The sequence below is a fragment of the Bombina bombina genome, chromosome 6 (assembly GCF_027579735.1).
Source record: "Bombina bombina isolate aBomBom1 chromosome 6, aBomBom1.pri, whole genome shotgun sequence".
Classification (NCBI taxonomy): domain Eukaryota; kingdom Metazoa; phylum Chordata; class Amphibia; order Anura; family Bombinatoridae; genus Bombina; species Bombina bombina.
In genome coordinates this window covers 914,796,005-914,821,678 of record NC_069504.1, presented here as the reverse complement: position 1 = coordinate 914,821,678, position 25,674 = coordinate 914,796,005, and the positions used below count along the sequence as shown (strand labels likewise).

General features: G+C 36.5%; 1 protein-coding gene across 3 annotated transcripts in view; it reads right to left on the bottom strand.

Moving 5' to 3' along the window:
- Positions 1 to 24,748, bottom strand: part of FBXW11 (F-box and WD repeat domain containing 11) — a 240,270-nt gene extending 215,522 nt beyond the window's left edge. For 2 of the 3 annotated variants that reach the window (XM_053718555.1, XM_053718556.1), the window contains exon 1: positions 24,573 to 24,748. In XM_053718555.1, the coding sequence (XP_053574530.1) occupies positions 24,573 to 24,617 (45 nt within the window). In that variant the 5' untranslated portion in view covers positions 24,618 to 24,748. Of the gene's footprint in view, positions 1 to 21,713; positions 21,822 to 24,572 lie in introns of all 3 variants that reach the window. The other variant, XM_053718557.1, reaches the window with a different exon arrangement.
- Positions 24,749 to 25,674: the final 926 nt, after the last annotated feature.

The following is a 25,674-nucleotide window of genomic DNA, read 5'->3' as shown; positions in this document are numbered from 1 at the left end:
GTACAGCTACATTCATAACACCCAATAAAAAAAATTGCACATAAAAGTTAAGGGTTCAAAAATATGAGATTTCAGGTGTTGGAAAAATAAGGCAAAAGGATTTATCATCATCAGGTATTTGTAGAGCGCTAACAGGTTCTGCAGCGCGATGAACATAGGTGGAATAAAAAAACAAATTACAGGGATCAAATGGGTAGAGGGTTCTGCCGAGAGTTGCACTGTTGTAGTCGGCTCTTATGAAGGTGGACTACAAACAGATGGGCTCATAGGTTTACATGCTATGGGGTTTAAGGGGATAGCAGTGGAGATAGGAAGGTTAATGTAGGTTGTTTGCGTCCCTGAATAGTAGTCTTCAGGGAGCACTTGAAGCTTTTAAAACTAGGGGAGAGAGTTCCCTAAGATGGGAGCCAGTCTGGAGAAATCTTGTAACCGGGAATGTGAGGGGGTAACGAGAGGAGAGTAGATCATCATGAGCGGAGCGAAGGGGTCGGGAGGGAGAGTATCGGGAGACAAGGTCTGAGATGTATGGGTGAGCAATGCAATTGAGAGCTTTGTGTGTCAGAGTGAGAAGTTTGCGTTTAATCCTGGAGGAAAAAGCCAGTGAAGGGATTCGCAGAGAGGTGCGGCAGATGAAGAGCGACGTGTAAGGAAGATGAGCCTGGCAGAGGCATTCATTATTAATTGTAAAGGAGCTAGCTAGGGAGACCAGAGAGATTGGAGTTGCAGTAGTCAAGGCGGGAAAGGAAAGGATGAGAGAGTGGATTAAAATCTTAGTTGTGTTTTGTGTAAGGAAATGTCTGATTTTTAGCGATGTTTTTAAAAAGGTGGAAGCGGCAGGCTTTAGCCAAGGACTGAATGTGAGGAGTGAAAGAAAGATCTGAGTCAAGTGTGACCAAGACATCGGGCATGTGAGGTTGGGGTAATGGAGTTGTCAACAGTTATAGAGACATGGGGGGTGGAGATTTTGGAAGAAGGGAGGAAAATAAAGGAGCTCAGTTTTGGAGAGATTTAGCTTGAGGTAGTGAGAGGACATCCAAGATGAGATATGAGAGAGAAAGGTAGCGACATGGGTTAGCAAGGAAGGAGATAGTTCTGGTGCAGAGAGGTAGATTTGGGTATCGTCGGCACACAGATAACATTGAGATACATACATATACATGTCTAAAGAGATATAATATAATATATACATATGTATTTATATATTTACAGACACACACATATAAACACCAATACATTGGAGCTTTTGTAGTAGTTAAGTAGATGAAAAACATAAAAGCATATTTATGCAATATTCATATTTAATAAAGTGTTAGTGTGTATCTACTGTAAATATATCACATTCCAATGTTCTGCACATAGAATATGTTCTATGTATTTCTAAATAGATGAGATATTTTTTTACGTTGGGTTAGCGAGAGAGTAACAGTTACATAGTAGATAAGGTTGAAAAAAAGACTGAAGTCCATCGAGTTCAACCTATACAAATCTAAAATACTTTTAAAAAGCTCCAGTTAAGCTTAAATAACCCCATTAAAATGTGACCCATTTAATACTAGCAATCATATCCATGAATTTTGTTTATATACAGAAATTTATCCAGACTATTTTTAAATGTATCTATGGTATTGGCATTCACTACCTCCTTTGGTAATGAGTTCCACAATTTTATTGCTCTTACAGTGAAAAAACGTTTCCGTTGCAGGAGATTAAATCTCCTTTCCTCCAACCTTAAATTATGACCTCTTGTCAGAAACAATTTTCTTGGAATAAACAGAGCTTCTGCCATCTCTGTATATGGGCCTTGAATATATTTATATAAAGTAATCATGTCACCTCTCAAGCGCCTTTTTTCTAAAGAAAACAGACCCAGTTTGGCTAGCCTCTCATCATAGGTTAATTTCTCCAATCCCCTTATTAGCTTTGTGGCCCTTCTCTGAACTTTTTCTAGTTCTGCAATATCTTTTTTAGCAATCGGTCCCCAGAACTGCACTCCAAACTCAAGGTGAGGTCTTACCAGGGCTTTATATAATGACAGAATTATGCTTTCCTCCCTTGAATCAATGCCTCTTTTAATACATGCTAGTATCTTATTAGCCTTTGAAGCCGCTGCCCTGCATTGTGCACCCATCTTTAGCTTGTTATCTATTACTACTCCCAAATCCCTTTCCTCCTGTGTGTTTCAAATCATATGAGGGCAACCCAATGCGCACAAAAAAGTTTACTTCAAGTGCAAGTAGCGCTCTAGCAAAAGCAGTAAATAGAGCTCAACTCGTAATCTGTCCCTAAATAGGTCCTAGGGAAAACTGTATTTTATTGTTACAAAAGAAACAAAAACAAAAAAACATGCATATAATAAAACTGATCATCAAGAGACATGGAAGCGACACATTGATTTTCAATACATTGTTTACGTCATACTTTTGAGTGACATGATTTGGGAGTTCCTTATGTGTATAGAAAGTACAATTCCACTGTACTGTTCACATGAAAAGTGGTTGCAGAGTACAAATGAACACTATAAAGTAAGGCAGGGCCAGGGTAGTATAGTGAAAAGTATAACAGGCAAAACATGGCTCACTAACCTTACTTAGCACCAGGGACACTTATGTACTATTGAATTGTGGATTTACCAAACCCTTCAATATAATTCAGCATAAACTTCTGCCATGCATGGTTAAAAGATTAAAGGGACAGTATACACTAATCTTCATATAACTTTACTTTAAAGAAGAATATTCAGACACTGATCTAAAAACCCAGCATAAAACCTTTTAAAAACTCTTAGAAGCTTCCAATTTAGCACTGTTGATGATGTGGCGCTAATAAGCTAGGTATACTAAGGGGAGCTAAAATGATTATACTAAGTTCATCAATACTATATTATATTATTCAAAAACATTTTTTTAAAATGCAATAAGTGGATACAATTTAAATAATCACTATTAAAAGTTCTTCAATTTCACAAATAAATTTATTAAGGCGTAAAATACTAAATCCTAAAGCAATATACTAAGTCAATAAATAGGGTATAGATCAAGGTAATGCTATAAACTGTTGTAAATAAATATAATTTAAACAATCACTATTACAAATAAATTGATTCATACGAAAATGTATTACTTAATAAAACAATTAAGATAAAATATGCAAATAAAAATGACTAAAAAGACATCTAGAGTAACGGATTCTGACAATAGACCTTGGACTTCTAGGGATTTTTTAGAGGTGGGACAGAAAAACACGAAATTCAGAAGGGAAAAAAAGAGACAGAGAGGAAGAGGAGGAAGAGGTTTTAGAGGAAAGAAACAAATGAGACTAAGATAAACACTGAAGGTATTTTTAATTTAAGTAAACTAAAATTAAATACAACACAAGAGAAGGTTTTGAGCAGAGGCATGTCCTTTGCACCCACTGCAAAAGCAAACAAATTTGAAACATTAATAAACATTAGAAAGCTCACATTAAAAAGGTATTTTTTGAAAAACCCTGTAGAGAATCAGTTACAAAAAAATTCTAACGTAAAAGCTTCATCGAGTTATCAACATACCAGTCTTAAGAATAAATCCAATTTTTACCCGGTAAAAGATAAAGGGGATAACCATTTTATTTGAGAAAAAAGATCTGGAAAAATGGGATGGGAGAAGTAAACACCTAAATTTCAATTTATCTAAGGAAGAACATAAGACGTTACAGGTTCTAAGAAACAACAGAGATATTGTGATAAAGCAGGCTGATAAGGGAGGGGGGGTTGTTTTAATGAATACTTCAGATTATTTAAAAGAAGCTTCTAGAATACTTGATGATACTTGTACATATAGGAAATTGTTAAACGACCCCATAACTAGACAAAAACAAAATTTAGATAAACTATTGAATAAAGCACATACTAATGGTTTATTACATTAATGAATTTAATTTTTTGACTGTTAAATTTCCAAGGACCCCTACATTTTATTTCTTACCCAAGATTCACAAATCCCTCATAAACCCACCCGGCCGTCCGATTATATCCGGAATTAATTCACTAACATCAAATCTATCCCACTATATAGATCAATTCCTCCAAAAATATGTAATTGAATTACCTTCTTACCTGAAAGACTACACTCATCTATTAAATATATTAAATCAGATAAAGTGGAATGAAAAATATATAATGGTTACTTGTGATGTAACTAGTTTATACACGAATATTGAACATAAGCTAGGGCTGATGGCGATTAAACATTTTCTGAAGAAAGACAAATTTGAAAATAGAACAGAGCGAATTTATTCTGGATTGTATTGAATTCATTTTGAACAACAATTTTATTTTTGATGGAAAATTTTACTTACAGCAAAATGGAACAGCCATGGGTACCAAGTTCGCACCCAGTTATGCTAATATATTTATGGGTTATTTAGAGGAATCATTTATATTCAATGGAGCATGGGGTGCGAACTTGGTAGCCTACAAAAGATTTATAGATGACATTTTTATTGTTTGGAATGGGGATTATGAACTTTTGAACTTATTTTTGGAGGATTTAAATATGAATAATCTAGGTTTAAAATTTACCAGTGAGATAAATAGCACTACTATACACTTTCTTGATCTTGAAATTAATATTGTTGAACAAAAAATCCACACAAAAACGTTCAAAAAAGTTGACGCTAACAACTACGTCCATATAGAAAGTTGCCATTTGTCTAAATGGACCGATAATATACCCATGAGTCAATTCACCAGGATTATGAAAAATTGTAATAATATTGAAGATTTTGATATCCAATCCCAAATTCTAAAAGAAAGGTTCTTAGATAAAGGTTATGATGAAAATAACGTTAATCACGCGATGGAGAAAGCTAGATTAAAAAACAGAGATAACTTACTTAAAGGTAAAGAAGTAAGCCTCCCTAGACCCAATGAACAAGGAAATAAATTGGACATCCCTTTTATTACTAAATTTAATGCTCAACATGGATTTATGAAAACCATTCTAAACAGGCACTGGCATCTTATAAAAAATGATCACATTTTAGGAGATCATGTAAAAAAACATCCTGATATTATTTACACTAAAGCAAGAAACCTAAAAAATAATTTAGCTCCCAGTATGTACAGAAAAAATATAAATAAGTCAAATATAGACCTGACTGGCTCAAAAATAGCAGGGTTTTTTCCATGTTACAGTTGTGTGGCATGCAAATATAGCACCAAATTAAAGGAGATTAAATCTACTACTAGGGACCACAAACATACTATAAATGACGTAATAAGATGTAGTGATAAGGGTGTTATTTATATTCTGCAGTGCACTTGTAACAGGCAATACTTAGGTCAAACCCAGAGAAAGCTAAGGGATAGAATTAGAGATCATGTTAATAACATCAAAAATGGCTTTGAAGGCCACTTTGTTTCTAAACATTTTAAAGAATGCCATGGGAGTAACATCAAAGATCTCAGATGGTGGGGTTTAAAAAAAAAAAGTAAAAAAAAAGATAGTAGAGGTGGAGACTTTGAAAAATTAATTTTATACAAAGAGGCTGAATTGATTTATTATTTTGGTATATTAGTACCTGAAGGGTTAAATGTAGAACTAGATTTGAACCCGTTTTTACACTAGAAACCAAAACTTTTTTATAACATTATATATTTTTGTGAGTATTAAATATTTATGGCATTTTATGTTTTTAAGGGTACTGGTAATTATTTAGGATTTTGATGTTTCTTTTATATATGTTTTCACATTAAATTTAGAAAATATTAATTATTCTTATAGTTATTGGTACTTTAAATGTAGATATTTAATCTGTGGCACCTGTTTTTTGTATTATAAATTAATCTAGTGAAGGATGATATATTAGATATATATTTTTTAACCTTTGGTATATATTTTTAATATGCTCATTAGCCTTCGTTTATCTTCCATTGGAGTATTTTAAATGGTAAGAGAAAATATAATTATCACTTTTTATGGATCTTTTGTTCTAATTAATTAATATACTTTCATTTAATAACTATTCATTGTTTTTAAAGGTGGATAAATATGTTTATATATTTTTAATGGAACTATTATAATTTTACTATATTAAACGTTCAAAAGAGCAATACCCCCTTTAAGTCATGAAATAAGAATGTATGAAACTAGGATGAACTAATCAATCAATGGAGGCAGGAAACGGATACCACTATAAAAGGGCAGTATAGGACATGAATCAAACATCTTGATAAAGGCCTTCTGAAGGCTGAAACGCGTAGATGTTAAACTGTGTATCTGTGATATCGGATCTACAATATTGAAGTCACCCGCTTCTCTACCAGAGCACTCTGTGTATTCAAAACTCCCGGACTGGGATCGTCAGAGAGAAAACTCCTCAGCTGATTGGGTGAACCAGACCACGTGACTACTTGGAATACGTCACACGTCGAAAAGTTACACGCTGTAACGTAATAAAAATTTTACAATACCGCTTGCCTGACAGATCCGGACACCTAGACTTGGTGAGTCCTGGTCGGGACTTTGAAAGTAAGTCAGACCGGATGGGTGGTCATTGAATTTTCAGGTAGTATACTGTGTTATTTACTCACAGACAACAAGATAGACATTATAACGGCTTCAACTATATGGGATTAAACCGACTACCTATACTGCCTTTATAACGGAAAATAAGTTGGCCTTTTCTACTGCCTTTAACAGACTGTGCTTTATAGCTTGGAATTTTGACAAGATGTTAAATACCGGAGCCATCAATGTTTATCTCATAAGATTTAATATCAGGCTCATTGCTCTTATACATTTTTTAGTTATTGTAATACCACCAGTGGTTAGTGTATGTCTTTTTAGTCATTTTTATTTGCACTCTCTTAATCGTTTTATTAAGTAATACATTTTCGTATGAATCAATTTATTTGTAATAGTGATTGTTTAAATTATATTTATTTACAACAGTTTATAGCATTACCTTGATCTATACCCTATTTATTGACTTAGTATATTGCTTTAGGATTTAGTATTTTACTCCTTCTTAATAAATTTATTTGTGAAATTGAAGAACTTTTAATAGTGATTATTTAAATTATATCCACTTATTTCATTTGAAAAAAATGTTTTGGAATAATATAGTATTGATGAACTTAGTATAATCATTTTAGCCCCCCTTAGTATACCTAGCTTATTAGCGCCACATCTATTTTGTGTATTTTATCTTTGGATCTTTTGAAATTGCTTTCAGAGTGCATTTCAGTGTTTGATGTGAGCCGGTATACACATTTATAGTGTTTAAAAGGTTTATTATTATTGTTTTTTCTGTAGCACTGTTGATGATGTTAGGCTGGGACACCCAGTGAAAGGTGCTGAAAAAGCAAAAAGAGCAGACACTCCCCTCCACCCTGCAAATAAGGCAGATTAGACAAAAAGGAGCCAGCAGGAGTCTGTAAACTCATGTATACACCTGAAACTTTGGGGCTTGGTTAGGAGTCTGAAAATTGTTACAAAAACACACCCAGATGGGCTATATAAATGTATCTACAAAACATACAATCAGTAACACTAAGGGTGTGTTACTACTAGGGGGCGCACAGGACCTTATATGATTATTATGTAAATAGGCTAAGAGAGAAGAGAACAAGATATTACATATAATAACTATAATAAAATATACTATACGGAATAATGTAAACAAAAATGAAACAATTCTTATAAATATGGGACTATGAGAAACATAGGATACAACACAAATAATAACAAATACAGTAATAAGAAATTCCTGAAAGGTTCTTATCTGGAAATGCTGTCTTCTTCTGCAATGTTATATAGATGGTAAATGTCCCAATTGGGGTGGGTATAGTCCCAAATGATGAATGTGATCAAATACCAGGATGATCAATGATCAGGAACACAGATGATGACTGGAGTCAGCTGCTTTGTCAGGGAAATCAGGATCTAAGAGCAAGTTTTCTCTGTGAAAAAAATCACAAAAAGACAAAGGCGCCTCCTAGTGTAATACAGTTGGTGAAAGAGATTTGATAGGTAATCAAAAAGGTACTCACAAGTGGAGCAGCACCCAATTGTGCTAAATCAAACAGACTGGGATCTCACAGTGTCCCAGCTCACTGACACTGCAAGGAAACTGGTTTCTCCAATGTCTTGCCGGACTGACAGAGCTCAGACTCTCACAAAGAGGTTTACATAAAACCAAATTTTATTAATAAAATAAAAATCTCAGTGTCTCATGACACTAGATATTAAAAGAACAAGCAACGCGTTTCTCAGACTGCTGTCTGTTTCATCAGGCTTCTCTAAGCCTGATGAAACAGACAGCAGTCTGAGAAACGCGTTGCTTGTTCTTTTAATATCTAGTGTCATGAGACACTGAGATTTTTATTTTATTAATAAAATTTGGTTTTATGTAAACCTCTTTGTGAGAGTCTGAGTTCTGTCAGTCCGGCAAGACATTGGAGAAACCAGTTTCCTTGCAGTGTCAGTGAGCTGGGACACTGTGAGATCCCAGTCTGTTTGATTTAGCACAATTGGGTGCTGCTCCACTTGTGAGTACCTTTTTGATTACCTATCAAATCTCTTTCACCAACTGTATTACACTAGGAGGCGCCTTTGTCTTTTTGTGATTTTTTTCACAGAGAAAACTTTATCTACAAAACATGTATGCAAAGAAAAATCTAGTGTACAGTGTCCCTTTAAAGCCCATCTATTTTAGATATACCTTAGACAGAAAACAATAGTAAGCTAATCAGGTCTTCATGACCTAGTTATATCAGATGTGCAGCTTTATCTTACTATCCAAGTGCACAAAACAAAAGTATACAAGAAACATAGGATGTGACATTATCAGTATTTTTTATTTTTTTTGCCAAATGAAAGTAAAAGTAAAAAATGATTTAGTCATTTTTTAACACTGCTTCCTTGCATTTCAAATCTGGCATTTGAGCCCCTCTAAATAAATGAGTCAAATTAAACTTTCACAGTTTAGATAGAACATGCAATTTCAAGAGACTTATTTACTTCTATTATCAAACTTGCTTTCTTGGCTTGATATCCTTTGTTAGAAAGCATACCTGTGTAGGCTCAGGACCAGCAATGACGCCTATAGAGGGGGAAAAAAAAGAGCAAAAAGGAAACGCTCTAACAAGATGTATACAACTGTGTGTTAACCCCTGCAAGGGGACTAAAAACATTTAAAGTGAAAGTCAACTTTGATGAATGAAAGTGCTCCAGTTTTTTTAATAGTGTTTTTAAAAACCAGGCTTTCATTTATCAAAGTTTATAAAGCAGCCGTTTTTTTTGTGTTTGTTTTTTTTAAACAGCTTCCCCCCCGCGCAGATGCTCTCTTCATGCGTCAGCAATGACAAATCCGGCTTCCTCCAATAATGGCTTCCCCCTCAGAGTAAAGGCCATGCCGTGATTGGAGGAAGCCGGATTCTTCATAGCGGACGTATGAAGAGAAGTTTGTGGGCGGGGGAAGCTGCTCCGGCTGTGAAGAGGAGAGAGGCAAGTTTTAAAACAAAACGGCTGCTTTGTAAACTTTTATGAATGAAAGTGCCCCTGTTTTTAATAGTATTTTTAAAAACTGGGCTTTCATTCATCATAGTTGACCTTCACTTTAAAGGACCGTTCAATGCAGTAGAATGGCATAATTAAAAGACAATTTAAGACCTACTCTGAATTTCAAATTATTATCGGTTATTTGTAGAGCGCCAACAGATTCTGCAGCACTATAAACAAAGGCAGAGTACAACAAAACAATTATAGGAATCAAATGGGTAGTGGGCCCTGCCAAGAGTGGCACTGTTGTAGTCAGCTCTTAAGAAGGTGATCTGCAAACAGCTGGACTCAGGCATACATGCTAAGGGGATTTAGGGGATAGCAATGGAGGAAAGGAACTGGTATAAAGAAAGGTTAGTGTAGGTTGTATGTATCCCTAAACAGTAAAGTATTTAGGGAGCACTTGAAGCTTTCAAAACTAGGGGAGAGTCTTGTGGAGCGAAGCAGAGAGTTTCACAAGATGGGAGCCAGTCTGGAGAAGTCCTGTAAACGGGAGTGTGGTAATGTAACACGAGAGGAAGAGTATCTAGAGACAAGGTCTGAGATATAGGGGGGAGCAGTGCAGTTGAGGGCTTTGTATGTCAGGCAACAGGAAGTCAGTGAAGGGATTCACAGAGAGTTGCAGCAGATGAAGAGCGACATGTAAGGAAGCCTGGCTGAGGCATTCATTATGGATTGTAAAGGACCTATGCGGCAGCTAGGGAGACCAGAGAGGATGGAGTTGCAATAGTCGAGGCAGGAAAGGATGAGAGAGTGTATTAAAATCTTAGATGTGTCTTGTGTAAGGAAATATCTAATTTTAGAGATGTTTTTAAAGTGGAAGCGGCATGCTTTAGCCAAGGACTGAATGTGAGGAGTGAAAAAAAGATCTGAGTTAAATGTGACCCCGAGACATCGGGCATGTGGGGTAGGGGTAATGATGCAGTTGTCGAAATTAGAGAGATTGGGGGCTGAGATTTTGGAAGAGGGGGGGAAATAAGGAGCTCAGTTTTGGAGAGATTTAGCTTGAGGTAGTGAGAGGACATCCAGGAAGAGATGTGAGAAAGACAGTTAGTCACACGGGTTAGCAAGGAAGGAGATAGGTCTGGTGCAGAGAAGTAGATTTGGGTGTCGTCAGCATACAAATGATATTGGAAACCGTGGGACTTTATTAGGGAACCTAATGATGACGTGTAGAGACCAAGGACAGAGCCTTGTGGTACCCCGACAGAAAAGGAAACCCCAGAGAAGGCTACACTAAAGGTACGGTTTGACAGGTAGGAAGAGAACCACAAGAGGGCTGTGTCACAGATGCCGAAGGATTGGAGGGTTTGGAGCAAAAAAAAGGGTGGTCAACAGTATCAAAGGCTGCGGAGAGATCGAGGATAAGCAGAGAGAAGTGGCCTTTTGATTTTGCTGTAAGTAGGTCATTGGTAACCTTAACAATTGCGGTCTCTGTGGAGTGATGGGGACAAAATCCAGATTGCAGTGGGTCAAGGAGGGAGTTTAATGTAAGGAAATGGGATAGGCGTACATATACTAGTTTTTCGAGAAGCTTTGAGGCAAGAGGGAGGAGGGAAATATGGCGGTAGTTGAATGGGGAGGTTGGATCAAGGGAAGGTTTTTTTGAGGATAGTTGTGACCAGTGCATATTTCAGAGATGAGGGAAATATGGGGGTGCTGAGGGGGAGGTTGAAAATGTGTGCGAGTATAGGGGTAAGGGTAGAAGAGAGGGAGGGGAGTAGCTGTGAGGGGATAGGGTCAAGGGGACAGGTAGTGAGGTGAGAGCGCAGTATAAGTGCCAAAACTTCTTTCTCAGTAACAGAGGAGAAAGAGCTAAGTTTATGGCTATGTGGGTTGTGGTTGGGAGCGTTTGGGGGGGGGGGGGGTGAGAGAATGGAATTATGCAGAGAGACGATTTTGTTTCTGATAGAGTCAATTTTGTTATTGAAGTGGTTGGCAAAGTCTTGAGCTGACAGAAAAATTGTATTAGGAGGTGGGGGTGGGTGGAGAAGAGTATTAAAAGTGGAGAACAGACGTTTTGGGTTTGAAGAAAGATTAGAGAAGTAATGTTGCTTATAGAGATTAAGGGAAGAATAGTAGGAGTTCAAGATGAATTTGTAATGAAGAATATCAGCAGAACTGAGATTTTCTCTAGTGCCGCTCAGCAGTACGGGAACATCTGCATAGGTACCGTGTCAGATGAGTGTGTGATTTCCGAGCTATGGTAAGAAGGGCCAGATTGTCAAGGACAGATGTAAGAGTGGAATTATAGTGGCATATAGATTGGTCAGGGCAGGAAAAGGAGGAGAAGGATGAGAGGAGAGGTTCAAGGGAATTAGCAAGCTGTTGCTGATCTAATGACATAATGCTTATGTGAAGTTTGGTATGAGGAGTAAAAGGAGGGAGAGTTGTAGGGAGGGATATGAAAGTTAGGAGATTGTTGTCAGAAAGAGGAAAAGGGGAGTTTGTGAAGTTTGAGATAGTGCATTGATAGCTAAAGATCAGGTCAAGGGAGTGACCATCTTTGTAAGTGGGAGAATCAATCCATTGTGACAAACCGAAAGAGGAAGTGAGTTGCAGAAGTTGTTTGCAGAGGAGGCAGTGGGATTGTCAAGAGGGGATGTTGAAGTCGCCAGGAATAAGGGCAGGGGTGTCTGAGGACAGGAAATAAGGCAGTCAAGTGATCTAGAAATTGAGATGAGGAGCCAGGTATATGATTGCAACACGTATAGAGAGGAGAGAGAATAAGCGAATCATGTGGGTTTCGAATGAGGAAAATGTGAGGGAAGAGATGGGTTGTAATTTGTTGAAAGGTACAACGAGAGGAAAGTAAAGTATCTACACCACCTCCTTGTCTATTACCAGACCTAGGAGTGTGGCTGAAGTGGAGACCCCCGTGTGACAGAGCAGCAGTGGATGCTGTGTCTAGGGGAGAGAGCCAGGTTTCTGTTAGGGCCAGAAGGTTAAGGGAGCGGGAGATAAAGAGGTTGTGTATAGAAGTGAGCTTGTTGCAAACAGAGCGAGAGTTCCAGAGAGCACAAGTGAAAGGGGTAGTTAGCTTTAGATGCAAGAGGAATGTGTGTAAGGTTGGCAGAGTTTTGTTTTCTGGGTCTATGGGACGGTACACATGGATGTGCACGGCTAGGCAGTTGGGGACCAGGATTAGGGGGAGATGTCACCAGAAGTTAGTAAAAGCAAGAGGGAGAGTGACATGAGATACAGATTTGCAGTAATGAGACTGTTTTTGAGACAAGGTGCAGGGGGGGGGGGAGAGAAAGAGTTTAGGAATAGGTAAATTCATGAGTACAAAAAGGGGAGTTTAAGAGAGATGGGCTAATGAACAGTGCAGGTGGAGAGGGAGAAGGAGTAATTAAATAATGTAGTTTGTTATAGAGACAGGAGGTAGCAAAAGGGAATATGAATATAGTGAGCTTTTTTATAAAAATGGGAACCAATTAAACACATAAGACAGTATTACAGCAGCAATTACATAAGGAAACAATGAGAAACATAGAACATAATATTACAAAAGTACTTGCCGTGTGTATTGCCCCTTGCCCAATCCTTGTATAATTTTTTCTTAATGCCTTACTTATAAAATGTTCACTTAAAAAAAGTGAACATATGTTGTTGTAGCAATGCACACTGCCGAGTGCAATGCACAGCCCAAGCTAATGTTAAATATATAGGCAGGGAAGTCAGCTATGTCCACTAAATTACTTTATTGATAAATCAAAGACAAATGAAGGGCCAATTTGAAAGTTAGATTCTGGTCTGGTCAGGCCGAGATAAAATTTGGAGGAGGTTGAAACTATGGCATAAGACAGCTATAAATTTAAGAATAGCAATTATTGATAAGCATTGAACATCACATGGCAATTAACAAAACATTAGAAGACATTGGATAACAGTACAACAAATGCAGGACTAAATTAACAACCTAAAATCATTTGCTCAATATACATGTGCCAAAAGAGTTACAGGAGAGGAAAAACACCAGAGTGCAGTGAATAAATAAGCAGTATATTTCTTTCTAACAAATCACAGATTAGTATACGTATACCCTGTGAGCATGTACACATGCTCAGTAGGATCTGGTTACCCAGAAAGTGTGTATATAAAAAAAAAGACTGTGCAAAATTTGATAATGGAAGTATCTTGGAAAGTGTCTTAAAAAAGCATGCTCTATCTGAATCATGAAACTTTATTTTGACTTGAGTGTCCCTTTAATTGTGCTTAACCCCTTTGGTAATTCAATGTATTATTGCACGGTCTCAATATAACATTAAATTTTATTTTTGCATTTTTATGTTTCTTTAACCCCTTCCTGCCGTTAGGACATTTCATGCCGTCCTGAAGCAGTAACTGCTTCCTAACTGGGATCACGGGCTTAAGGGCGTGCCTAGCGTCATAGGCACTCCCCCCTCACGCGATCACATCATTGAAATCACGCAATTTAAATTTTTGTAATATTTGTTTACATCGGAACTTTGTTACGAAGTAACAAATAAGTACCGGCTGGAAAGGGTTAAGAGACTGGAATAAAAGATTACAATGTATCCAAGAATACTACACTGACTTAAAGAGCCTTCCCGCTTTCAGTACATAAAGTTTAGATCCACTTCAAAAGTAAAAACCGCAATAAAAAGCACACAAGAATGAGGAGTCAAACCTAAAAACGCATGAATTTTATTTTCAACCCAAATTTTTTTAGGTTACATCTTCAGGGTGAATCAGAGCAACCCCATGACAGAGAAGATGTGTGCAGAATTATGTAACATTAACCTAGCAACACCTGCAAAAGAAAAAAAGGATTTTAAAGGTTTAACCCTTCAAACCCATACTATACTTGCCTTACCTTCTTCGCCGGCCTCTTCAACAGTGCGTCAATCGCGTTGTGTAATGACAGTGCAATCGGTTGTCCAGTTGAACTACATTTAGTGCACTTCTGCACTGGGGAAAGTGTCAGACAGCTTTATTAGGCACGGGAGTGCGCTACATGTAGTTCAACTGCGCAACCCGATTAGACCGTGTGTCCAGGACGTGCTGTTGCAGAAACCGGAAGGGGCAAAGAAGGTAAGGGAAGTACGGGTTTGGAAGGTTGAATCTTTAAAATATTTTTTTTGCAGGTTTTACAAAGTTAATATTAAATAAGTCTGCACTATGTGCAGAATTATGTAACATTAATTTGAACGTTGACTAGATTACAAGTAAAAGCACAAATCTCTGCGTGTTTGCATTGTGGCAAAAATTTGCCTTTTCGGGCACACAGTAAATAATCTTGATATTACAAGTTGGAAGTAAATGGAACAGCTCAATTGTATTTTACTCACAAGTAAACATTGTGACCTCAGACCTCTGAATAAGTGACAAGTGTCACAAAACACATAACAGTACAGTAACACTCACATTAACACTGATATAAATTTGATTAAAAAAAAAAAAAAATTGTACACAAAAAAGTTAAGGGTAAAAGTTACGGGATGTTAAGTATTAGAAAAACAAACAGGCCGAAAGTGCTTTTTACATACTGACCCATTTATTCATATTTGTATGTCTATAAATATATACAATCCATGTGACAAGCTACCCCAAACCCTATGTCTCTGCACCCTAAACCTGTAGGCTGTGAGCTCTCCGGAGCAGGGCCCTCTTCCTCCTGTACTAGACTTGTTTAGTTTGTTATGTTTTGTATTTTATCACAAATCCCTGTCATTGTATACCCCTTATCTTTGTACCCAGTGCTACGGAATTTTGCGGCGCTATACAATTAAATAATAAATAATATGTATTTGTGGGTACATACATATTCATGTGCAGATGCGATCAGGGTTGCATGAGCTGAGGCAGTTACTTTTTTGGCATAAAAAAGATGCTCCATTATAGAATATGGGGAAATGTGATTATGTAATTGCGCCTTTTTTAGCGCATTCTTTTTATGTTCAACTGGAAATAACGTGTGTACATTAACCCACACCGTAAGGGGCGATGGGAGTAGGAAGACGTTAAAACAAGGAGGTGGCTGGCTCCCTGCATATACACTTAGATAGAAACAGACATGGTCTACTAACGATCAGTGTGCCGAGAACAATTTTTAGACCTTCGACACCACACATCACAATTCTGTCCTTAAGGACCAATTACATATTTTAATTACTCATAACTCTCCACTAGAGTCTACAAACCAATACAGAAAGTTCAATAAAGACAAGAATGGGATATAGAAGAATTGGGGCACTGCTCAATAAAGTTTACAATCTAGAAAATATAACGTGTATACAGTACATGCACAGATAGATGGTGGACATTAAGATTGCATGTAGTATGTGGACAGAAAGCTCCTCAGTTGAGTTCAATACATTTTGATTATATACATACATACACAACAGAACAGCACTGCAGGGTAAAGCGCCACAAACAATCTCACCTCGAGTTTAATGTGTCTGACCGACACAATGGAGAGTAAGTCACAGACTTGTGGGGAGATGAATGCTGCTCACACGATGCGTCTGTTCGGCACATCCAAAGAAATAATAGTGTAATAATAAGTGTAGCGCACTACAGCCCAGAAAGTCCAAAAAGGAAACCTCTTAGTAAAATCCAAAGTGCTTTATAAAAGCATAGAATACAGCATCCATAAAAACACAGCTCTTCACAAATACATTTACAATATGTACAGGCACACCTGCATACGCTTTTCGTGCATGTGCACTTGGTCACTGCATAGGTAACCACCTGTGCACACCTTACTCTTAAAGATATAGTACATGCTTTTACGGGATTACTATTTCAGTGATAGACATTTCTAACTCTGCAGTTGATCACATCAATTAATGTTTTAAATAATCTTAATAATGCTCTTAGGCAAAATATAACTTATAATTTTATAATCTTTGCAAAATTAGAAAGAATAGGGGATATAAAAATTACTTTGACATCAAAAAATAACCTAAATTTCTTATTAATTTTAATAGATAGGACAGTGGATTATGTACAACTACTAAATTAATAATATGCCACTTATAATATAACTTAATATTAATGTTTCAATTTTACAAAAATTATACAGAGGTCTACCAGAAAATACATCCTTTTAATGAGTGAGAATATAGAACAGCCAAGGACAATCCGTGAAATCCTCATGTGTTATGAAAGAGAGGAGGAGAATCTGAACTTAAATGAAGGTGTCTCCTCATATTAAGACCCAGAGGGCTACTGGTTTGTAAGGTAAAAATCCAGTATACCTCACGGTTATTTAGTTTGTTCTCCCTAAATAACCGATTCAGATTCTCCTCCTCTCTTTCATAACACATGAGGATTTCAAGGATTGACTTTCTGGGCTGTAGTGCGCTACACTTATTACACGAATATATTATATTATATTATATTATATTATATTATATTATATTATATTATATTATATTATATTATATTATATTATATTATATTATATTATATTATATTATATTATATTATATTATATTATATTATATTATATTATATTATATTATATTATATTATATTATATTATATTATATTATATTATATTATATTATATTATATTATATTATATTATATTATATTATATTATATTATATTATATTATATTATATTATATTATATTATATTATATTATATTATATTATATTATATTATATTATTATATATATATATATATATATATATATATATATATATATATAAATAATTTATTTTTTTAATTAAATACTATTAAAACTTGCTTCATTATCTTGGTATTCTTTGTTAAAGGAGCAGCAATGCACTACTGGAAGCTAGATGAACACCTGGTGAGCCAATGACAAAAAAAAAGACATATGTGCAGCCAGCAATAAGCAGCTAACTCCAAGAAGTGCATTGCTGATCCTGAGACTACTATCTAGTTATGCATTTCAACAAAGGATACCAAAAGAACAAAGCAAATATAACAAAAGTCAATTGGATAGCTTTTAAAAACTGAATGTTCTTATCTAAACCATGAAAGAAAAAGTTTGGGTTTTATGTACCTTTTAATGGATTAACTGTGTAATGTAAATAAATACAAAGATATTTATTAGTGTGCGCTTCACATAATCAACAGGCAGTTAGAACATATTAAATAACATCCTGTACCATCTCCCTGTGTTAACTTTCATCCAGGTCTTATTTGCAGAGACTAGATATCCGCAACCATAATCAAATGTATGTATAACCATATTATCAAGCATTTAAAATATATAAAATGGATGAATGACGGCGAGCATGAGAATAAAGTTCCAATGAAAGTGTGTGACCACTGACTAGGCGAGGTGAAGAGAATGATACATTTTACTTCCATACAATGGTAATTTGGAATAACATAAAATGAAATAATGGAGATATTTACAAAAACATTTATAAAACCTGAGTTTTATAGAACTATAGACTGTTCTCCCCAGGACCTTTTTAGCGGGTGCACCACCTGGCTAAAATTTTAGACAATATTAAAGGGACACTTAACCAAAAAAAAAATATTTTGTGATTATGATAGAGCATGCAATTTTAAGCAACTTTCTAATTTACTCCTATTTTCAATTTTTCTTCGTTCTCTTGCTGTATTTGAAAAATAATGCATCTTAGCTTTTTTGGTTCAGTGGTCTGGACAGCACTTTTTATTGGTGGATGAATTTATCTACCAATCAGCAAGAACCCAGGTTGTTCACCAAAAATGGGCCGGCATCTAAACTTACATTATTGCATTTCAAATAAAGATACCAAGTGAATAAAGAAAATTTGATTATAGGAGTAAATTAGAAAGTTGCTTAAAATGTCATGCTGTATCTGAATCACAAAAGAAAAAAAATTGGGTTCAGTGTCCCTTTAACCCCTTAATGACCGAGGACGTGCAGGGTACGTCCTCAAAAAAAAGGCAGTTAACGCCTGAGGACGTACCCTGCACGTCCTCGGTGTGGAAAGCAGCTGGAAGCGATCTTGCTCGCTTCCAGCTGCTTTCCGGTTATTGCAGTGATGCCTCGATATGGAGGCATCCTGCAATAACCTTACACGGCCATCCGATGCAGAGAGAGCCACTCTGTGGCCCTCTCTGCACCGGACATCGATGGCCGGTATCGTTGGTGGGTGGGAGCCCATCGGTGTGCCCTGTGTCGTCAAGGGGGGGCGGGATCGGGTGCGGGCCGTTAGGGGGCGCGCGCGTGCACGGAGGGTGGCGGGCGGGCGCGTGCACGGGGCGGGTGGGAACCGCTACACTATGGAAATTTTTTTTAGTAACAAATGGCCAAATCTTGTTTGTGCAAAAGCACAAAAAGAGATCATGGAGGGGTGGGGGGTTGGTTTTGTGTGGGGGGAAGCTACACTGCAGAAAAGTTTAATAAAAACTAAAAAAAAACATTTTTTCTTCTAAACTGGGTACTGGCAGACAGCTGCCAGTACCCAAAATGGCGCAGATTAAGTTAGAGTGGGAGGGTTATAGAGCTGTTTGGGGGGGGATCAGTGAGGTTGGGGGCTAAGGGGGGGATAGTACACAGCAGCATATGTAAATATGCTTTTTTTTTTTTTTTTTTTTTTTTAAAACATCTTATTTTAGTACTGGCAGACTTTCTGCCAGTACTTAAGATGGCGGGGACAATTGTGGAGTGGGGGAGGGAAGAGAGCTGTTTGGGAGGGATCAGGGGGTCTGATGTTTCAGGTGGGAGGCTGAGCTCTACACTAAATGTGATATTAACCTTGCAAGCTCCCTACAAGCTACCTAATTAACCCCTTCACTGCTAGCCATAATACACGTGTGATGCGCAGCGGCATTTAGCGGCCTTCTAAATACCAAAAAGCAACGCCAAAGCCATATATGTCTGCTATTTCTGAACAAAGGGGATCCCAGAGAAGCATTTACAACCATTTGTGCCATAACTGCACAAGCTGTTTGTAAATGATTTCAGTGAGAAACCTAAAATTGTGAAAAATTTAACGTTTTTTTTTTAATTTGATCGCATTTGGCGGTGAAATGATGGCATGAAATATACCAAAATGGGCCTAGATCAATACTTGGGGTTGTCTACTACACTACACTAAAGCTAAAATTACCCCAAAAAGCTCCCTACATGCTCCCTAATTAACCCCTTCACTGCTGGGCATAATACACGTGTGGTGCGCAGTGGCATTTAGTGGCATTCTAATTACCAAAAAGCAACACCAAAGCCATATAAGTCTGCTATTTCTGAACAAAGGGGATCCCAGAGAAGAATTTACAACCATTTATGCGATAATTGCACAAGCTGTTTGTAAATAATTTCAGTGAGAAACCTAAAGTTTGTGAAAAAATTTGTGAAAAAGTGAACAATTTTTTTTATTTTAACGCATTTGGCGGTGAAATGGTGGCATGAAATATACCAAAATGGGCCTAGATCAATACTTTGGGTTGTCTACTAAAAAAAAATATATACATGTCAATGGATATTCAGAGATTCCTGAAAGATATCAGGGTTCTAATGTAACTAGCGCTAATTTTGAAAAAAAAGTGGTTTGGAAATAGCAAAGTGCTACTTGTATTTATTGCCCTATAACTTGCAAAAAAAAGCAAAGAACATGTAAACATTGGGTATTTCTAAACTCAGGACAAAATTTAGAAACTATTTAGCATAGGTGTTTTTTGGTGGTTGTAGATATGTAACAGATTTTGGGGGTCAAAGTTAGAAAAAGTATTTTTTTTTCAATTTTTCCTCATATTTTATCATTTTTTTTATAGTAAATTATAAGATATGATGAAAATAATGGTATCTTTAGAAAGTCCATTTAATGGCGAGAAAAACGGTATATAATGTGTGTGGGTACAGTAAATGAGTAAGAGGAAAATTACAGCTAAACACAAACACTGCAAAAATGTAAAAATAGCCTTGGTCCCAAACGGACAGAAAATGGAAAAGTGCTCATTAAGGGGTTAAGCTAAAAATCAGCCATTATTAAAAATGCTACATTCTTATTGCACATTGAATACATATACATTAAATAGTGCAATTAATTTGTGCTTTGGATAGCAAAAAAGGATATAATAGTAGAAAATATTACACTGCCCCTGCCCAGCTGGCAATATTTGCTGTGGAGAACATTGGGACTGAAAACTGTAAAACAATTAAAAATAAGGCAGAAAAAGGTGACACTGCTATTTTGTTATTTTACATATCCCTAATCAATTACAATTGTCAGGCTTCTAAACAAAAAAAAAAAGTGGCTCCTCAAAATTCTGTCAGACTGTAACAGTTATAACGTTTGCTAATGCAAGTATATTGCAGAAATGCTTCTATATAAAACTTAAAAGCAGTTATGCACATTTCAGAGATAGCTATATGTATTTTTTTCCCCTTCTTCCCTCAAACATTGGTCAATGACTCTCACTCAGACATCTACCTGGGTGCTGGAATGAGCTACAAAACAAAGCAATATACTCTCTTCAGATGTGTGACACTTTAATTTTGTGAGGTTTCAGAGAAAGGCAATTGTCTGAAGGACACAATAGTAAAGTTTGTCACAAATGTGAAAACCCTGAAGAGTGCAGATTCTGTATTTGAGAAATATATCTTTATCCTTCTCTCACAGACAACTCATTTTATTGCGCTACGCTTTATTGCGCTTTGCAGATACTGCTTTTTTTTTATTTATTTTTACAAATTTCAGGTTTGTGGCAAACCTGTGTCAAGCAAGTCTATCGGAGCCATTTTCTCCCAACATATATAAACAAATACACATGAATACACACACCACCAACAAAAAGATGACGCACTGAAACCTTAGATTATGGTTAGCATTTTTTTTAGCAATAAAGTATTTTTTTAATTAAGGTATGTACATTGTATTTTTCAGAAAAAAAATGCTATTGCAGAGTTAATTTACTGCAGTATAGAGTAAATATAACTTTTATAAGCACTGGGGGGGGTGGGGGGGAATGAGTGTGACTCACTTTATTGCAGTGGTCTTGAACTGAAGCCGCAATATATTTTTTTTATATACGGCAGAGAAAAAGAAAGATGGTCCATCCAGTGTAAAAAAAAAAAAAAAAAAGTAAAAAGCGTGATTTTTTGTCATCTACAGCAATTACTTTTTTAAACTAGGCCAAGATTAGTGGATTTTTATTTATATTTTTGCAAGTGTGCGAGACGGAGTGTGTGTATGCATGCGTGTGAACTTTACATTAAATTTACTCACATTTGCTTTAGCATTCCAGTAATGATAATTACTGTCAAGTTAGGATCGGCCAAAACCTGGTCTACTGGAACCGACGCTCAGGATCTTGGTCCATGTCATAAGGAGATACTAAGGGACAATATGATTGCTGAGGTAAAGTGAAGTCATATAATAAAGAAACATTTTATGCAAAGATCTTGCACTTTCCCCCCCCCCCCCCCTTCATATTGAGCAGCATTCAGGATTGTCCTACCAAAGTGCTTAGTCTGTAAATAAAAATATAAAATGAATACAAGCCTTCATAATAAACAAGGCTGAGCATGGTCATGTTTCTGGTAATTAAGATTTTAATTCACATCTGTTTATTAAATTGCACTTCCTGTATCTTGAAAAATACTCTGGGAATTAATGAAGCCTATTGACTCTATATAAACTCTATTTGTACTATTTGCTTAAAGGGACACTGAAGACAATTTTTTTCTTTTGTGATTCAGATAGAGCATGCAATTATAAGCAACTTTCTAATTTACTCCTATTATCAAATTTTCTTCATTCTCTTGGTATCTTTATTTGAAATGCAAGAATGCAAGTTTAGATGCCGGCCCATTTTTGGTGAACAACCTGGGTTGTTCTTGCCGATTGGTTGATAAATTCATCCACCAATGAACAAGTGCTTAGATGCCTTCTTTTTTAAATAAAGATAGCAAGAGAATAAAGAAAAATTGATAATAGGAGTAAATTAGAAAGTTGCTTAAAATTGCATGATCTGAATCACGAAAGAAAAAAAATTGGCTTCAGTGTCCCTTTAACCGTTTCATGCATTTTTTTTAAAGATATTTATATACACGTTTTAACTAATAAATTGCTTCTGGTAAAAAGAAAAAAAGTTAACATGAATGAGTACAAGTAGTGACAAGATTTAAAGTTAAGGTCCATTTTGATGAATTAGTGCCCGGTTTTTAATAAACCTATTAAAAACAAGGGCACTTTAATTCATCAAAATTGACATTTCACTGTTTTCTTCAAAAACTTACCTTTTAATCCTGGCAGCTGCTCCAGCACTTCCTCAGTGCGTTGCAAGCCGTCTTCGTGGGTCCAAAATGACGAATCCGGCTTCCTCCAATCACAGCGTTGCATCAGGCCAAGATTCCCCCGGGCGGAAGCTGTGATTGGAGAAAGCCTGATTCGTCATTTGACGTCTGCAGAGGCTTACGACGTCCGGGGGAGGCTGTATTCAGGCTTAAAAGTTAAGTTTTTGAAGAAAACAGTGAAGTGTCAATTTTGATGAATTAAAATGCCCTTGTTTTTCATAGGTTTATTAAAAACCTAGCACTAGTTCATAAAAATGGACCTTCACTTTAAGTTTGCACTGTCCAAAAACAATTATCTGAACCTTTTATACTAGGCATTGCTTACACTACACTAGAAGATATACAACCTTGCCCAGGGATACTGCCATCTTAGAATGACCAATTTCAAAAGTAAATCAATGACTATACTAGGTGTTTACAAATGTATTTCAAATTTAGAAGAAAGCAGGAATACTTAAGAATCAATTACACAATTTTGAGAGCCAGATATGGATACGGAAATAAAGTTATATATTGAACAATGCAAAATGCTAGTTGGATAAGTAAAATTCTAGAAGCCATAGCATCCTCACTCCAGAGGCTTGTCTACATACTAAATAATATTGTAAATATGGTCCACCCGACCATAAAATACATTAAGACATTCATTATCCTGACATATTTAACTATGAAAGATTTAAAGATCAATACATAATACAACAAACATAAATATTCAAAGTAATATAGCTTCTAAGAAGTAAAAAAGCAATATACTATTACAATACCAAAAGAAAAAAAAAACAACACACTGAAAGTTCATTTGGCAAATAAATTGTATGGGAGTGTAACAAAAAAAAATATGCATGTTTTTTCACTGAACTAGTTTAGCAGACACAATGATTTTTAAGTATCTAAAACAGATAACACAAAATGTGGCTTCTAATATAGAGATGCTATTAAACTAATACTGTATTCGGCTTACCAAAATGTGTATTTATAATTATATGTGCTCATTTTAAATGGCTGACGCTCACTTGATGGGATATTGAAGAATTCTGCTCTGAGCAGCATTTGGTACAAGTCCCACCCTTCAACTAAGATGTGACAGACAAGATCTGAATAGCCTTCCGTGGAGTCCACACAATCAGCCTTTCAAGCTCAGACGAGGGAGGAGGGGGAAGAGACGTCTGCATTGCTGCCCACCATGTTTCATAGATAGGTGATGCTCTGCGGCAGTGAATACAATTTCAGCCCCTCCTTAAGGCTGCTACTCCCCCATTGAGTGGAAGCTGTGGAAGGGGGAGGTGGGGGCGATGATGTAAAATCTCAGCTCACTACTACCCGTTTCTCAAGATTTTGGGGTATTTGCGTTTAACCCTTTGGCTGTCAGAGAGATCTAGAACATCACACATCTACACAGCCTTCTGTAGAATGCATTAAAGAAAAATCACAGCTCCATTTAAAAAGGGAGGGGGCTATACCAAAGCCAGACTCACCTGCTGGTATGAAGATGATAATGGAGGATAACAGGGATGCAGATGAAGGGAGGAGAGATGAGGAATATTTAACCCATTTCTTTTGCAAGAATAACCCTTCACCCTGCAATGCGCTGCAGCCATTATAGAGAAATCAATACCTATCAGATTGCTGTAGCTAATACCCTGTTTGACAAAATGGGTAAGGTAGTGGAAGTCGAGAAGGGGGGTGTCAAATTATAAACATGGGGGGGGGGTAACACTCAATCAAATCTGACTGCGTGATGAGCATCCCCTGCCGGCTGGAGAGCTGACCTATTTTATAGGGTACTCACCATGAGCTCTATGGTCTTGTCCTCGATAACTGAATCCGGATCCATGTTCCCCCCGGGGGTAACGAAGCGCAACTCTCTTCCCTTTTTCCCCCGCCCCAACTCACGCAGCAAAAGCAGACGGAAGCTCGACACAAGCGGCAGCTCTGTTGCTGCCTTCCACGCTTGCTCGGCCTCTACGCGCTGACGAAGAAGGTCACGTGACCGATTCCTCCCGGATGCCTCTGAGTGACGTACTGAAACCGGAAACCCACAAATTATTCCCGGGACACCCCGCGCCTTTTCTTACCTTGGCTACAAACTAAACTAGTCGGCGATATGCGTAATGGACTTTTTGATGTATTGTTTTGCAGACACTGACATATTTTTATTGTACCAAAATACTTCTTCCATACGTTTTAAAAAAAAAAAATATTTATGTCTCACCATTAAAAGGACTTGTATGTACACTAAATTTTTCTTTGTATAAAAGTTTTGTAGATTATCCATTTATATAGCCCATCAGGGAGTGTTTTTGTAAAAATTTAATGTTTTGCTTATTTTTAAATGACACTGTGCTGATTTTCATCTCAGCTGTTCCACTGCTATGCAAACAACAGCCTGATTTTAAAGTATATCTACCCCAGTTTTAAAAGACTGCTATGCAAACAACAGGTAGCCTATGCAAGATAGTAATATGTTATTTTACCTACCCTGTTATTTTCTGATGTGTGTATTGTTTTATGTATTGATTATTTTTTGTTTGTTTTTATAATTTTAAATGCATATTTTATCACCATTATGTCTGACCATTTAATAAAAATGTAGATGTTCACCTGATATCTCAATATAAAGATGCAGAGGGAAGATACTTGATTCTAGAAATAGAAATTAACGAATCCCGCTTTATGGTATGTAATCTCTATGCACCAAACGAATGTCAGCCTGAATTCTGGGATAAGTTATATTCTAAATTAATCAATTCAATAGACTCTCAATTATTGGGGGAGATTTTAATAGTGTTTTTACACCACAGTTGGACAGACTCAGAACTAGTGGCTCATATAGGTCTAAGAAGGAGGCTAAGATATTGGCCTCTTCTCTAAAGGCCTACAACTCAGAGATA